This window comes from Carcharodon carcharias, chromosome 16, assembly GCF_017639515.1.
Source record: "Carcharodon carcharias isolate sCarCar2 chromosome 16, sCarCar2.pri, whole genome shotgun sequence".
Classification (NCBI taxonomy): Eukaryota; Metazoa; Chordata; class Chondrichthyes; order Lamniformes; family Lamnidae; genus Carcharodon; species Carcharodon carcharias.
This window is the reverse complement of record NC_054482.1, coordinates 33,711,129-33,728,308: the sequence shown is the minus strand read 5'-3', so window position 1 is coordinate 33,728,308 and position 17,180 is coordinate 33,711,129. Positions and strand designations below refer to the sequence as shown.

Here is a 17,180-nt window from a genome sequence, read left to right as displayed (position 1 = left end):
GGACCTTTGGGTCATTTGATTGAGAATGTTGTTTGTTTTAGAATGTTGTGGATTGTCACAGATGTCAAAATGTGTGCAGAGTTTTCAGAGCAGGCTGTTGGACATGGATTAGCCTGAAATATTTATTTTTTTCAGCTTTATAGTTACAGAGCATCAACCAGCAGAGAAAAGCCTCAAGAAAGAGCTGCATAATTGTAATAATGTTGAGTTAATGCAGCATGATGGAGGTATGCACTCTACTTGAGTGCCCTCTTCACTTGTTAATTTGTGTAATCACTCTTGTTTTCCACGCCTGTTAAATGTACCAGGTTTGCTTTAGGCCCTCTGGCAAAAAACTCCAAGTAATTAGATTTTTTCTTCAGTGAATGTCAGGATTCTAAGAAGGAATGAGTGCAATCTGGATTGCAGATTGCAGCTAAGAAGGGATGAGGAAAAGATCAGTTGAAGAAAAAAATCCTCAGATGAACTTTCATTTGAAAGTTTCTTTAATACTTCAAAAAATCAACGCGCTTGAGATTGCAAAATTAATAGGGTCCGCATAAATTGTCTTGTCTTCAGATGCAGTGAGTGAGCTTCTTAGTATGCATCAGTCGTGATCCTAAGGGAATCTTTATTAACCTGAAGTGACTGTGCCAGCTCCTGGAAGATCAAATTCAGCTCCAGGTGTGGGAGTGATCATTGCTTTTATCAGTCCTGCTGACCTTGCACTGGGTGAGGATTTTATGGAATCACAGAAAGATGATGCCCACTGTGCCTGTGCCAGCTCTTTGAAGAGTTAGTCCTACTCTACTTCTCTTTCTCCATATTCGTGCACATATTTCCACTTCAGGAATTAATTCAGTTCCCTTTTGAGAGTTAATAACGAATCTGCTTCCATCACTCTCTTTCAGGCAGTGCACTCCTAATCATTGTAACTTGCTGTAACATTTGCACCATTTCCTCCAATGCTCTGGCATCACACTTATAACCAAGGAGGATGGCCAGAGCCTCCCCAGCTTAGCAACCTAGGATACATCCCATCTGGACTGAGTAACTTTCTACTTTGAGCACTGCTAACATTTTGTGTCTTTTTTTACCTTGGCAAGTTTCTCTATTGCCACTGTTTTTTTCTGTTCCATTAGTGGTCTCCTTGTCTTCATGAAGACAGATGCAAAGTACCCGATTAGTACCTTAGCAGTGCCCTCTCCCGCCTCAAGATGATCTCTTTTTTGTGTTTAATTGGACCTATTCTTCCTTTGGCTACCATTTTTATATTTGTGTGTTTATCAAAGACATTTGTGTTCTCCTTGATGTGGCTGCTGATATATTCTTATACCCCTGCACCGTCTCTGCCATACTTATTTCCTTTTTCAATTCACTGGGTATTTTTTTTGCTCAGCCTAATTATGAATTATGAGCCTGACATTTACCATACATATCCTTTTTCTGTTTCATTTTAATCTCCTTCAGTTTTATTCATCGAGGGAACTCCAATTCCTTTGCTCCTCATGGGAATGTCTCTCTATTTGAACTATCTCCCCATTGCTCAATAACTATTTTACCTGCCAGTCTTTGATTCCACTCCAACACAGTGTCATAATTCAGCCTGAGTTCTTTGTGCGTGCAGGGGAAATAGTGTACGCCTGAAATGCTAGGTTCGCTTGAGTATCTTTGTGCTTGAGGGAAAGTACAAATTGATGTTTTATGGATGTTCAAAAGCATTCCTTATGGAGTTCCCTCTGCTCAAAGTGCTTCATGTCTTTCTTTTACGCTCACTATTGCATAGTGATTGCATGGCTTTCCTTTCCTTCCTGAGTCAAGCCCAACACTAGTGTGATTTCTCTCTAGAACTAAGCTCCTTTTGAAACTATTTTCTTTCCATTGTAAATTACTGTACTGAATTATAACACTTACTAAAAAAAGCCTTTGTATTTTGATCTTGTTGTGAAATGAGTGAGCCTTTCAAGCTGTTTGTAGTAAATTGGAGGAAATGGGCAGTTTTGTTTTATATAGATTGTGTTTGTTCTCGACAAAAATGCTGGGTTGACCTGGGCCACTAGAACTTGGAAGACTGAATTATAGTGTTATCCATGAATAGTAGTTGACGCAGATGTGACTGTTATACTTCAGAAGCCTTAAAGAAATGCTTCTAAACATGACAGTCATGAAGTCTCAAGAATTTAATATACAATCCCCACATGTTAATTCATAGTTATTTGATTTAAATAATTAGCTAGTACAATAGTTTTTAGCAATGAAAAGCCTCCTATATTTTGTTATCTCAGTTGCTTAATTTGAATTGAAAAGCAGAATACTGAGGATGCTGGAAGTCTGAAATAAAAACTGGAAATGCTGGGTCTGAGTGGCCTACTCCTGTTCCTAATTCGTATGTTCGAAATACTCAGCGAGTTATGGCAGCATCTGTGGAGAGAGAAAAACGGTTAACATTTCAGGTCTGCAACCTTTCATCAGAACAAGGAAAAGTTGGAGATATAATGGGTTTTGAGCAAGAGGTGGATGGGACAAGGACAAAAAGGTCTGTGATAGGGTGGAAGACAGGAGAGTTTGACTGACAGAAGAGTTGGTCTTCCGAGACCAAAGGGAATGGAGATGGGGCAAGAAAAGAAACAAAGAAGCTTAAGGTATGGCTAGAGCAAGTGTGCTGCTGACTGAAAGCAAAAAAAATGAAAGAACCAAAACAAACAAAAGGAAACAAAATTGGGCAGAGATTATGGTCTGAAGTTGAACTCAGAGAGTCTGGAAGACTGTGAAGTGCCTCATCAGAGGGGCTGTTCCTCAAGCTTACGTTGAGCTTCTCTAGAACAGTGCAGCACGCCTAGGACAGAGCTTAACTTGAATTACTTGATTCAAAAAAAATTAGCACAAGAAAATGGCTTTGAATTATCAGGACTGGACACCAGAAAATTATCGTAAACTATATCCCATGCATTCAATTAGTTTTTGTTATAGAGTTGATCATCAGACAACTTTTCTTAGTAGAAACCTTTGACTTTATTTACAAGACAGCAATAGCAACTACACCTGTACATCCAACTCCATAACTAATGAAGTACTCTCTTGTAGAGGTTCCCCATGCTGCTAACACATTGGTTTACCAGATTACGTGATCGTACAGCATAGAAACTTTCCTGTGCATTTTTTATTTGCAAGGATATTTATCTCATGACATTATAATATTTACACAGGTCATGAAATTACAAGTTCAGTCTTTCAGGTGGTTTCCTGATCCGTATGGAACAGCTCAGCTCCACGCCTTCGGATTCTTTTGTAGGAAACATTCTCTGGAACCACTTTGATGTCAGGTGCCTCATTACCAGTGTCTTCCACTCTGATAGAGGTACCGGGCATGTCTGCCCTTGGTTGTGCATCTTCAACAGGAACCAGTGGTTACAGCTGGAACAATATCTTGCCGTTGTATCTCTCTTTTTCTTTAATGATCCACATGCTTATGGGTGATCCGGCCCTCCACTTTCACATGGTATGACAATGGTCCGGTTACTGAATTTACTTTACCAGGTAACCACTTTGGTCTCCACTAAACTTCTTTACATATACTGCTTCTCCAACAGTAAATTGTCTCACATGGCTAATCAAGTCATGAGTTGCTTTTTGGTTCATTTGACTTTTCTTCACTTTCCCCTCCAAATTGGAAAGTATTAGGCTCAGTTTTGTCCAAAGATGGCGTCTCATCAATAATTCTGCAGGTGCCGCTCCTGTCATGGGGTTGGTGGGGGGGGGGGACCAACCAAACAAGTTTGGTCTCCAGCGAGTCACCTGTCAACCTTTCACTGTGGAGAGGAACACAGTTAACGTTTCGACTCTGTATGACTCTTCAACAGAACAGTTCTGTTGAAGAGTCATACAGACTTGAAACGTTAACTGTGTTCCTCTCCGCAGATGCTGCCAGACCTGCTGAGTTTTTCCAGGTATTTTTATTTTTCTTTTGGATTTCCAGCATCTGCAGTTTTTTGCGTTAATGTTAACCTTTCACTCCTGCCTTAAAAGTTTGTACTGCCCTTTCAGCCAGTCCATTTGATGACGGATGATATGGTGCAACCTTCATTTCTTAAGGTTGTTGAATCCTTACACACTCATTTTTCACCTTGTTGTGATCCTTGGACTCTCCAGGCTCTTTCTAAATTACCTTGCCTTGTTCCTTTTTCAAGACAGAAACCTTTCCAGCTTCCTTTTGAAATCTCACCGGCCAATAAAGGTTAATTTCCCTTAGCGAATTTCACCCTAGAAGGCTTGGTCCTCTGCCTTTCAGCACCACCACTGGTAGATATCGGCATATCTATAATTAACAATTGCTCTGGTGATACCTTTTACTTGGATTTCTTTGCCTGTGTACGTTTTCGACTGGGCAGATGTTTGTCCCAAATTTAATTGTTGATCATCTTTATTTAAATATCTGAAAGTGTGTTCTCCTGTTACAGTGGTAGAAGCACCCGTGTCTACTTCCATTTTTAATGGTTTACCATTCACTTGCACTGGAACAAATATTGGTTCTGTTGTCCCAAATTTCATGTTGAATAATGAGCAGATGTCAGAATTTGTTGTTTCAGGCCCTTCTACACTACAGACATCATTGTTAGGGATAGTGTCACATTGAAAGAAAAAATATAATGTGGCAAAGATTAGTAGTAAGCCAGAGGATTGGGAAGGTTTTAAAAACCAATGAAAGATGACCAAAAAAATAATGAAAAGCGAGAAAATAAACTTTGAGGTAAACTAGCAAGTAATATAAAAACAACAGTAAGAGCTTCTTTAAATATATAAAAAGCAAGAGAGAGGCCAAAGCGAACATAGGCCCCTTAGAGAATGAGGCTGGGGAAATAATAATGTGGAACCAGGAAATAGTAGAGGAGTTGAATAAATACTTTGCATCAGTCTTCACAGTAGAAGACACTAATAGCATTCCAAAAATAATAAATAATCAAGGGGCAAAGGGGGAGGAAATAAATACAATAACTAACTCTAGAGAAAAAGTATCAGAGAAACTAATGGGGCTAAAGGTCGATAAGTCCCCTTTACCTAATGCATTGCACCCTAGGATATTAAAGGAAATAGCTACAGAGATATTGGATGCACTGGTAGTAATCTTCCAAGAACCCTTAGATTCTGGAAAAGTCCCAGAGGATTGGAAAACTGTCAATGTAACATCCTTATTCAAAAAAGGACAAAGAACAGGTAACTATAGGCCAGTTAGCTTAATATCCGTCATTGGGAAAATGTTAGTCTGTTATAAAGGATTTAATAGAAATATAACCAAACACAGTCTGCATGGCTTCATGAAGGGGAAGTCCTGCCTACAAATTTATTAGAATTCTTTGAGAAGGCAACAAGCAGGATAGATAAAGGGGAACCAGTAGATGTAATATATTTGGATTTTCAAAAGGCATTCACATAAGGCTACTCAATAGATAAGAGCCCATGGTGTTGGGGGTAGTATATCAGCATGGATAGAGGATTGGCTAGCTCATAGAAGACAGAGACTTGGGATAAGGGGGACATTTTTGGAATGGCAACCTGTAACTAGTGGAGTATTTTTTATTCATTCATGGGACGTGGCTTCGCTGGCTGGGCCAACATTTATTGCCCATCCCTAGTTGCCCTTGAGAAGGTGGTGGTGAGCTGTCTTCTTGAGCTGCTGCAGACTACGTTGTATGGGTACACCCACAGTGCTGTTAGGAAGGGAGTTCCAGGATTTTGACCCAGCGACAGTGAAGGAATGGCGATATATTTCCAAGCCAGGATGGTAAGTGACTTGGAGGGGAACTTCTACATGGTAGTTTTCCCATCTGTCTGCTGCCTTGTCCTCCTATATGGTAGTGGTCGTGGGTTTGGAAGGTGCTGTCGAAGGAGCCTTGGTGAATTCCTGCAATACACCTTGTAGATGGTACACACTGCTGCTACTGTGCATCAGTGGTGGAGGGAGTGAATGTTTGTGGATGTGGTGCCAATCAAGCGGGCTGCTTTGTCCTGGATGGTGCCAAGCTTCTTGAGTGCTGTGGGAGCTGCATTCTATCATTCACAATAAGAGATTGTGATGGAAGAATTAATCCCAGGCTGGTCTTTTGGTTCAAGCTGGTTTATTTTCAAGACAACTTGTCAGTGCAACTGGCTTCCACACAAAGTGTCCCAGCTGTATCTTTTTATTCTACTTAGATGGCATAATCAATGCACATCACCTGTTTAACTAGCAATTGTTTTTAACAAGGTGATGGCCACTTTAACACACTCATCCAAGCAAGTGGGGGAGTATTCCATCACACTTCTGACTTGTTCCCTTGTTCCTTGTTGATGGTGGACATGCTTTTGGAGAGTCGGGAAGTGAGTTACTCGTCGCACTAGCCTCTGATCTGCTTTTGTAGCCACAGTATTTATATGGCTAGTCAGGTTCAGTTTCTGGTCAATGGTAACCCCCAGGATGTTGATAGTGGGGGTTTCAGTGATGGTAATGCCATTGAACATCAAGAGGCGATGATTGGATTCTCTCTTGTAGGAGATGGTCATTGCCTGACCCTTGTGTAGTGCAAATGTTACTTGCCACTTGTCAGCCCAAGCCTGGATATTGTCCAGGTCTTGCTGCATTTGGACATGGACTGTTTCAATATCTGAGGAGTCATGAATGATGCTGAACATTGTGCAATCATCAGAGAACATCCCCACTTTTGACTTTATGATGGAAGGAAGGTTATTGATGAAGCAGCTAAAGATGGTTGTGCCAGGGACATGACCCTTTGGAACTCCTGCAGTGATGTCCTGGAGCTGAGGTAACTGACCTCCAACAACCGCAACCGTCTTACTTTGTGCTAGTTATGACTCCAATCATTGGATGCCCAGTCTCGAGTTGCTAGATCTGTTCAAAATCTATCCCACTTAGCATGGTGGTAGTGCCACACAACACGATGGAGGGTACCCTCAATGTGAACCAAGGACTTCATCTCCACAACGACTGTGCGGTATCCACTCCTACCCATACCATCATGGACAGATGCATCTGTGGCAGGTAGTTTGGTGAGGATGAGGTCAAGTATGTTTTTCCCTCTCATTGGTTCCTTGAACACCTGCCGCAAACCCAGTCCTAGCAGCTATGTCCTTTGGGACGCTGCCAGCTTGTTCAGTAGTGGTGCTACCGAGCCACTCTTGGCGGTGGACGTTGAAGTCCCACACCCAGAGTACATCCTGTGCCCTTGCTATGGAGGAGCACTGATTTATAAGTTGAGGGAGGGCGGTACGTGATAATCAGTAGGAGATTCCCTTGCCCATCTTTTATCTGATGCCATGAGAACTCATGGGGTCTGGAGTCGATGTTGAGGGCTCCCAAGGCAACTCCCTCCTGACTGTATGCCACTCTGCCGCCACCTTTGCTAGGTCTGTCCTGCCGGTGGGACGGGACATACCCAGGGATGGTGATGGTGGTGTCTGGGACATTGTCTGTAAGATATGATTCCGTGAGGATGACATTTTCAGGCTGTTGCTTGACGAGTCTGTGAGATAGCTCTCCCAATTTTGGCACTAACTCCCAGATGTTAGTAAGGAGGACTTTGCAGGGTTGACAGGGCTGAGTGTGCCACAGGGATCAATGCTGGGGCCACAATTATTTACAATATATATGGATGAGGGAAGTGAATGTACTATCATCAAGTTTGCGGATGACACAAAAAGGTGGGAAGGCAAGTAGTGAGGATGACACAAAGAGTCTGCAGAGCGATATAAGTTAAATGAGTGGGCAGAAACTAGGCATACGGAATAAAATGTGGGAAAATATGAGGTTATGCACTTTGGCAGGAAGAATAGATGAGCTGAATATTATTTAAATGGAGAAAGCTGCAGCACAGAGGGATTTGGGAGTCCTTGTGCCTGAATCCCAAAAAGCTAACGTACAAATTCAACAGGTAATAGGGAAGGCAAATGGAATATTGACCTTTATTTCAAAGGGAATGGAGTATGAAAATAAGGAAGCCTTGCTTAAACTATTCAAGGCATAGTTAGACCACACCTGGGATACTGTGAGCAGTTTTGGGCCTCTTATCTAAGGATAAATATACTGGCATTGGAGACAGTCCAGAGAAGGTTCACTAGGTTGATCCCGGATATGGGATCATCTTATCTTGTGAGGAGAGGTTGAATAGGTTGGGCCTGTACTCATTGGAGTTTAGAAGATTGAGAGGCGACCTTATTGAAACATATAAGATTCTACTTGACAGAGTTAATGCTGAGAGGTTGTTTCCCCTTGTGGGAGAGTCTAGGACCAGAGGGCATAATCTCAGAGTAAGGGATCGCCCATTTAAGACAGAGATGTGGAGGAATTTCTTCTCTCAGAAGGTAGTGAATCTGTGGAATTCCTTACCACAGAGGGCTGTAGAGGCTGGGTCATTAAGTATATTCAAGGCTTGGATTGACATATTTTTAATCAGAAAGGGAATCGAGGGTTATGGATGAAAAGGCAGGAGAGTGGAATTGAGGATTATCAGATCAACCATGATGTCATTGAATGGTGGAGCAGACTTGATGGGCTGAATGGCCTACTTCTCCTATGTCTTATGGACTTCGTTGGTTGTTTGGAAGCCTGTTTAATCCTTGCTTTTCACTGTCGCATTATGTGTCCACTTCTGTGACAAAAATAACATCCTACTTTTTTATATTACCAGTCGCTAGAAGACTGAATGTTCCCACACCGCTGAAAGTTACTTTTCAGTTCAGTTTCCTCTCATTTTTCGTTTAGCAGTGGCTGTTTCCCGCTTCGCAGTGGAGCCCCGGCCTTTTGCGCCACTTTTGGCTGACTGTTCCTGCCCGATTTGGAGTACGGCACCATTTTGCACCCTTTGAATTGCTTGTGAATTCTTTACAGCGCCTTCCATCACCAGCACTATTTCTAACGTTTTCTTAAAATCAAGCCAGCCAGTTTCAGACAGCAATCTTTGCTGAATGGTGTCTTACTGCATGCCACATATTGAACGATCTCTGAGGATGCCATTCAGGGTTTCACCGAAATCACAATATTCCGTTAATTGCTTTAATTTTGCCACGTAGGTAGCAATTATCTCACATGGGGCTCTACTTCTTGAATTGAGCCTGAACCTCTGCATTGTGACTCAGGGCTTGGGTTGAAGATGTCCCTTAACGAGGTCTACAAATTCACTGAAAGCTTTTGAATCTGGGGCACTGGGGACTGTCAAGCTTCAAATCCAACTGTAGGTTTTGCTCTTATAAGTACTCAGGAGGATTGATCTCCTCTTTTCTTCCCCCATGATTTTGTTTGCTTGAAAGAAGGATGCAAGACGTTTTATATATTGAGACCAATCATCTGTGGCTGGCTCAAAGGGATCGATTCTGCCAAACTCTGGAATTTCGGATGAGTATATCTTCTGTTGTTTTTAACGAACTTAGATACTCTCAATCACTGGTCGAGGTACAGCACCGATTCTGATTTATCCTTGTCGCCTGTTTGGTTTTGAGTTGATCTTCAGACCACTTTTCTTAGTGGAAACATTTGACTTTATTTACAAGACAGCAAATACACGTGTGCATCAAACCTCATAAGTAAAGAAGTACTCCCTTGTAGAGGTTCCCCGTGCTGCTAACACATTGGTTTACCAGATCACATGATCTTATAGCATAGGATTATTCTTCAAGCTATAGTCCAACATTTCCCAAAACTATAATTACTACAGTTTTTTAATCAGTGTGCAGAATTCACAGAATGTTGATTTTAGCACATAGCACTAAAATTTACTTAAGAAGTTCCCTGGAATTTTATCTAGTAAGAGTACTTAAAGCACTACAGTACCAGTAATGATAATTGCCAAATACTGCCAGGTTCACCATTACTTTCGAGATGCAGAGTAATTGTGAAATGAAGCAGCTTGTTGTAAATGTAAATTACGAGATCATGATTTATGCAGGCAAGTGCCAATTTTATTTAAATTTCTAGTCTACAGATCTTTTAATTAAAAGCAAAATCTCAAACTCGAGACTTTCACTGACTGAATAATTGCTTTGAATTGCAATTTGCCAGTGTGTGTCCATGCGTTGAGTATTTTATGGCAGCGTGTAATTTTGTCTTCACTGCCCACAGATAGCTTGCAATGGGAATGAGCAGCAGCTAAAGAAGGCGCTGGAGGAGGGCCAGAAAGATGATATGATGGCTGGAGCAGAAGGTGAGGTGGGATATAAAAGCCTGACGACATGTGAAGCATCGATGAAACAGAAGCCTCTGCATTTAATCTTGGTTTCTTCCACAGTGGAAGGTAATGAAATAGTCATTGACATGCACCTAAAGCAATTATAGCTACACACTTCTGATGCATGGGAACAATTGTACAAACATGCTGATAATACATTAGAAAAAATTTGCTCTGTGCTATTGTCTTTACTGTTCATGTTATCACAGGATATTAGCCTCTGGCACTCATGAGGGCAAGTATGGTATTGTGAAATCAATAAGATATCTAGCACATACTTGATCACTATGAATATTTCTTAATCCTATATCACTCTGGTAAATGGGACTCAGGTGAACATTTAATGTTGCAGCTCCTACTGCCTTTGATTGCGACAGTGGAAATTTTAATTAATTGCTTAATTCATTTTATTTTACTGTCCCTACTCTTTCATGTCTTTAACTGCTGCAAACCATTTCCAGCTTCTTCATTTTGTACATGATATTAGGCATAAACCAGTGTTCAACCCATTTATGACAAAGCACACTACTAAATTAATACGCTAAAGAGGAAATCTATGCCACCCTGACAAGGCTTTGTATCTAACCAGTTAAATCTACTCTAAGCATTTTTACTGCTTTTCTATTTACTCTATGCAACCAAAAGGCCCTTGGATCACATTTTTTGCCATCACGCATGTTCTCAGTGCCTCGCCTGACCTCTTCAGATTTTGCCCCTCAGAAAGATGTCTGCTTATATAATATCACAGATGTGGCTATAAATCTATCTTTTAATTGCATATGATTTGAATAATGAGCATATTTGGCAAATATTTTGACAAATTGTTATTCCATTTTTGGATCAGGTCAGTGACAACATGGTGTCCTTTTATTTATTGTTCGGACATTAGTTTTCACTACAAGATACTGGTTTAGGTGGCTCTGGTCAAAGTTTTTGGCTTTAAGTGAATCTGTTCAGTAGCTGTTGCACAGTTTATTGTGAAACAATCCTGGCTAATGATTCGTACTTTTAAAAAAAAATTGTTTTGGGGATGTGGATAACGCTGATGAGGCTGCATTTATTGTCTGTCCAGTTACCATGAGCTGGTTGTGGTGAACCTTTTTCCTTGAACCTTTGTACTAGTTGTTTTGCTCCTACTTCCACAGTGGCGTTGAATACAGAACCTAGCAACAATGAAGGAACATCAATATATGTTCAAATCAGGATCTTGTGTGACCTGAAAGGGAACTTCAATATGATGGTGTTCCTGCACCATTTCTATTCTTATCCTTCTTGTTGATAGAGGTCGCATGGGTCCAATGAAGGTTGATATGTTACTGCTGTCCCCAAATAGTGAATGTTGAGTCCAGTGTTGGAGCCTCGACTATTCACTCTATTTGTTAACAACTTGGATGACAAAATAGAGAGCCACATATTCAAGCTTGACAATGATACAAAAGTTGGTGGGATTGTAAGCAGTGTAGACAAGCATAAAATGTGAAGAGATAGGCAAAGATTATATGAATGGACAAAACTGTTGCAAGTGCCTTTCAGTATAGACAAGTGTGAGGTCACCACTTTGGACCTGAAAAGGATAGAACAGGTTACTTTTGAAATCAGAATGGTTACAACAATGGTTCAGCCTGTTGGAACTGTGTTGACTGTCTGCAAGAGCATCTCAGTTAGTCCCACTCTCCAGCCCTTTCCCTGTAACATTGAAAATTCTTTCCCTTTAGGTCCTTATCCAATCCCCTTTTGAGGCCATGATTGAACCTGCCTTCACCAAAGTCTCAGGCAGTGCATTCCAGATCCTAATCACTTGCTGTGCAAAAGAAATTTTCCTCATGTCGCCTTGGTCTTTTTTTTTGCCAGTCGCCTTAAATCTGCATTCTCTGGTCCTCGATCCTTCCCTCAAAGGGGACAGTTTTTCTCTCTCCTTACTTTTTCTAGACCCCTCATGATTTGGTGAAGAGTTAAAAACCATGAAAGTACAAAGAGACTTTAGGGGTCTATCTACATAATCATTAAAATGTTTTGAACAGGTACAAAAAATAATCAAGAAGGCTAATGGAAAACTGGACTTCATATCTAGAGTACTGGAATACAAAGTATTAGAAATCATGTTTCAGCTATGCAAAGACCTGGTTAGACCATACCTGGGACAGGATTTTGCCCTTGTCGGGCTGGCTCGACGGCGAGCGGGAATGGTTGGGCCCCGACTGTGATTTCACGCTGGGTGGGCCGCGACTGCAGTTTCATGCTGGGTGGGTGAGTTAAGGCCCGTCCAGTGTGAAATGCATGCTGCAACGCTCAGCACTGCCGGGGTGGGAAGGGCGAGTGGGGAACTTCACAGGAATGCGCAGAAAAAGCTCACTGAGGCACAAAGCTGCCTCGGAGATGAAGATTTAAAAAACTTAAAATAAAAGAAATTTAAAATGTTAAAAAATATACACAGGGACATGTTGTGAATTAAATTTAAACATTTTTATTTAATTTTGATTTGCTGTTGGAAACCTCATCCCGCCCGTAGATGAGGTTTCCTAAAAAACCCGAAGGCTGCTTGGCCTTTTCACTGATTCAATGTAATTATTACTTTAATGGCCTTTTAATTGTTGGCAGGCGCGCTGCTGACTCCTGTGCACGCCCACCGACTGAAATATTGCACGTCCCGATGTCATTGTGTCATTTAACGCTCATTCGGGTCTGGCGCCAGCCCACCTGGTGAGCAAAGATTTCTGGCCCTGGAGTTACTGTGAGCAGTTCAGGCCACAACACCTTAGAGGCAATATAATGACTTTGGAGGGAGTGCAGTATAGATACCTGGACTCCAAGTGTTACATTATGAGGAGAGATTACGCAGACTAGTGTTGTATTCCCTGGAATTTAGAAGTTTGGGTGATTTGTTAAAAGCTTGAAGGGGAATTGATAGGGTAGTTAGAGAGAAACTATTTCCACTAGTTGGGGAGTCTAGGGCTGAGGACATGGTCTAAAAACTAGATGCCAGCCTTTCAGAGACAAGTTAGGTAACACTTCTATGTGCAAAGGATGATGGAAGTTTGGCACGCTCTCTGAAAACTAAGGTTCATTCTGGACCAGTTAATTTTCAATCAGAGATTGATTTCTTTTAACCAAAGATATTAAGGGATATGGGGCAAAGGCAGGTATATAGGGTTAGGTCACAGACCAGTCATGATCTTATTGAATGGTGGAGCATGATTTAGGGGCTAAATGGGCAACAACTGTTCCCATGCACCAATCACTTGTGAGATCTGACTATTACCTGGCACTTGTCAGCCCAGGTCCTCTGTAGGTTATCAGTAGAGTGGTGATTGGAGCCAGGACATCCCTAACAGGGGAGACAGGCTTTGTCTTTACCAGTACTGAATGGGGGTTCCTTCTACCAGTGTTATTGTAGAGAATATGCCTGCTATAGGTAAGTTGGTTAGGACGTGGTCTGTTGAGTAATTGATGAAGGGTCATTTAAGCAACAGTGATTTTATGGACTCAGCTAGCTCAATCAGTGATGGCACTACTGAGTTGCTGTTGGTGGTGCACATTGAGGTCCCCAACCTACACCCCGCTTATTTCCCTTGGAATTTCCTCCAGATGATGTTCAACATAGGGGAGTAGATGGGGTGGTGAGAGCTTGTAGGTAGTGCTCAGCAGGAAATTACCTTGACCTTATTTGACTGATACAGGAGGCTTCTAGCAATGTGGAAAACTCCCAGGGTTGCTTCCACCAAATTTCCATCCGTTTAGAGCTGATTTGAGTTGGCCCAAGTCGAGTGGAGTGCCTGAGGTGGTAGCTGCAGCTAAGGGCGGTGTGTCCCACAAGGCATTGAAGCAGTCACTGACTAAGGTCACCAAGAACCGGAGGAAATCTCGCAAGCAGAGCTTACGTGTACAGGGTGCTGACCCAGGTCCACCCTTCCACTAGGACCTCATCCAAGACCATGATTGTTATGAATTCCTTCATTGTCGACATTTTCGAGCGCATTGCCTGCGAAGCCTTGCACCTCATTCACTACAACAAGTGCCACAACATCTCAGCCAGGGAGATCCAGAGGGCCGTCCGCCTCATGTTGCCAGGGGAATTGCCCAAACATGCCGTCTCCAAAGGCACAAAAGTGGTCACCAAATACACCAACTCCGTTTAGGTTGATCGTTTTAAAGATTATAAGATCACTTCTCAGGCTTTCTTTCCAAGCTGAAAATTCCAAGCTTGTCCAATCTTTTCTCATAATTCAGACTCCTTGTCATAATTTGAAAGCCTATGACCTAGATTACAGTTGGGATGTGGAGAAAGAACTTGCTAGTTCTGGTTAGCTACTGCTCTCTGAAGTGCTGGGGTGACTACATTTCAGATAAGATAAATTGAGCTGAGGAGCATGTGACAATACCTCGGGAAGGAAAGGAATTTACCCAGAAGCAACATGGAAATAGCAGAATGCATTAAACTTACGCGTTTATTTCTTGAGCAGAAAGTAAAGTTTTAGGAGTTTTTGCTGAACCTTTGAAGTGATCTGAAATTTGGACAGAGCAAATTCCTACACCGATTGTTCAATCCCCCTGCACTGATCAAAAAATACCATCGAATAGGGGAAGATGAAGCAACATCTATTGCATGTCAGATTGGAGTGGCTGAAAAAAATCCCCATTTGTTTTCCAACAGATAAGCGATGACCTCCAATACCCAACTATGATGGACATGGATCGCAGCCCTCCTCCCTGATTGGGTTGTTTACAAACTCTGCTTCGAGACCAAGCCTTTTGGAATTTTATATCCTATTATGAAATGTCAAGGCTCTACAAGTTATTGCATGACTCCAGTATTTCACAACTAAGAAAGAGATCATTTCTCTGTAGTTAACAAGGAATGCATTGAGGCAATGCTGTGTATTTTGCCCTGCCTCCCCCCCCCCAGAAAAGATTCCTTATAAAAGACAGCTAACTGAATTTAAAGTTAATTTCACAGTAGTTGAAGGTTATATGAAAAGATTTAATTTGATAATCTTACAATATGTTTCATGACAGAGCCTTGATTCTACCACAGGCCCTTCCTTGCAAAAGAAAAATACTCTGTTTCAGCATAAACACGTGCTGGTCTCTATTGGATTCACATGCCATTTTGTGAGTTATCAAGCACCTTACAGGCTTGAGTTTGTTACATATAGCTCTTAAACATTTGTTGAATTTGATGCAGGACAAGTCAGCGAGTCCCTGGGCAGACAATTTGACAGCCCTCTGCTGTGTCAACAACAGAAGCGGAACTTGTTTTTTGAACCTCTGTCACAGTGCAATGCTGCTAGCTTGAGTATGCCTGAGCCATGGCATGAAATGACCTTTGTAATGGTTACCTGGAAATAGGTACTAGCGCATGCATTGAACTGCATTGTGATCCACCCACACCTGCCTTGTGGTATTTCTCATTGATAGATTTCCTCATACCATTGGACAATCACCAGCTCCCAGCTTTTGTGTAAACCACCTTGAAATCTGAGGTGGTCTTTGTAAGTAAACAATGCGTAAGCATTTCATTCATTTATCCTAGTGCGCAAATTATAGAAAAGCAAATTGTGAAGTTGATTTTGGTAACTCCTCACAGGCTTTGAAAACTTTGGTACTTGGACATCCTGAGCTGTTCCTGTCCAATCTCAGTCTCCCATGGGATAGAGGATTTTCGACTGTTGGTTGAATTACATATTTAGATCTAGACTTCCAGTTAAAGGTCTGATTTTTGAGAAGGGATAATTATTGGAAAGAATTCCACACTCTTAGTTAATATTATCTTGTCTTCCTGAGAATCATCTATTAATTAGACTGTAGTTTCAAGTGGAAGAAACTTCTTGTTAGAGCTTCTCCAAGAGCAATAGCCCTTTCTTCTATGCATAATATCTATCCTCAGATATATGGAAGACCTTGATTTGTGACCAAATCCTAGCTTTCTCTGCTCTTTTTTAATATGCCATCTCAGTCTTTTTTGAATCTTTCATGGGATGCGAGCGTCAGTGGCAAGGCCAACGTTTGTTGCCGATCCCTAATTGCCCTTGTGGTGGCAGTAATGAGCTGCCTTTTTGAACCACAGCAGTTCATCTGATGTAGGTACACCCACAGTGCTTTTAGGAAGGGAGTTCCAGGAAGTTGATCCAGCGACAATGAAGGAACAGTGATATCGTTCCAAGTCAGGGTGGTGTGAGGCTTGGGGGGAGCTTTCATGAGGTGGTGTTCCCATGTGTCTGTTGCACATAACCTTCTAGGTGGAACCTAGGTGAGTTGCTGCAATGCATCTTGTAGATAGTACATACTGCTGCCACTCTGTGGTGGTGGTAGAGGGAGTGAATGTTGGTAGTGGATGGTGTGCCAATCACATGAGCTTCTTAAGTATTGTTGGAGCTGCACTCATCCAGGAAAGTGGAGAGTGTTCCATCACACACTCTGACTTATTCTTTTTAAATGGTGGACTAGCTTTGGGGAGTCAGGAGATGAGTTACTCTCTGCAGAATTCCCAGCGTCTGACCTGCTCTTGTAGCCACAGTATTTATATGGCTAGTCCAGTTCAGTTTCTGGTCAATGGTAGCCCTCAGTATGTTGATAGTGGGGGATTCAGCGATTGGTAATGCTATTGGATGTCAAGATGGTCATAGCTTGGCATTTGTATCATGCGAATGTTACTTGCGACTTATCTGCCCAAGCCTGAATGTTGTCCAGGTCCTGCTGCAAATGGGCATCGACTGCCTCAGTACCTGAGGAGTTATGAATGGTGTTTTTTTTCCAATAAATTATATAGATTTTTCTTTTCCCACCCATTTCCATTATTTTTAAATATCTTAAAATCTTTTATGCTCTCCCCATCCCCACTAGAGCTATACCTTGAGTGCCCTACCATCCATTCTTAATTAGCACATTCGTTTAGATAATATCACCAACTTTAACACCTATGTGTTCTTTTGTTCTATTGTTGTTGACATCTTTTGATGATCTTCTATCACTGCTTGTTTGTCCTGACAACCA

The 17,180-nt window shown here is 41.7% G+C and overlaps 1 protein-coding gene across 5 annotated transcripts in view; it reads left to right on the top strand.

Moving 5' to 3' along the window:
• Positions 1-17,180, top strand: part of rabgap1l (RAB GTPase activating protein 1-like) — a 530,937-nt gene that overhangs the window by 54,029 nt on the left and 459,728 nt on the right. For 4 of the 5 annotated variants that reach the window (XM_041207937.1, XM_041207935.1, XM_041207936.1 and 1 more), the window contains exon 3: positions 10,085-10,256. In XM_041207937.1, coding sequence (XP_041063871.1) covers positions 10,085-10,256 — 172 coding nt within the window. Of the gene's footprint in view, positions 1-10,084; positions 10,257-16,304; positions 16,438-17,180 lie in introns of those variants that run through there. The other variant, XM_041207939.1, reaches the window with a different exon arrangement.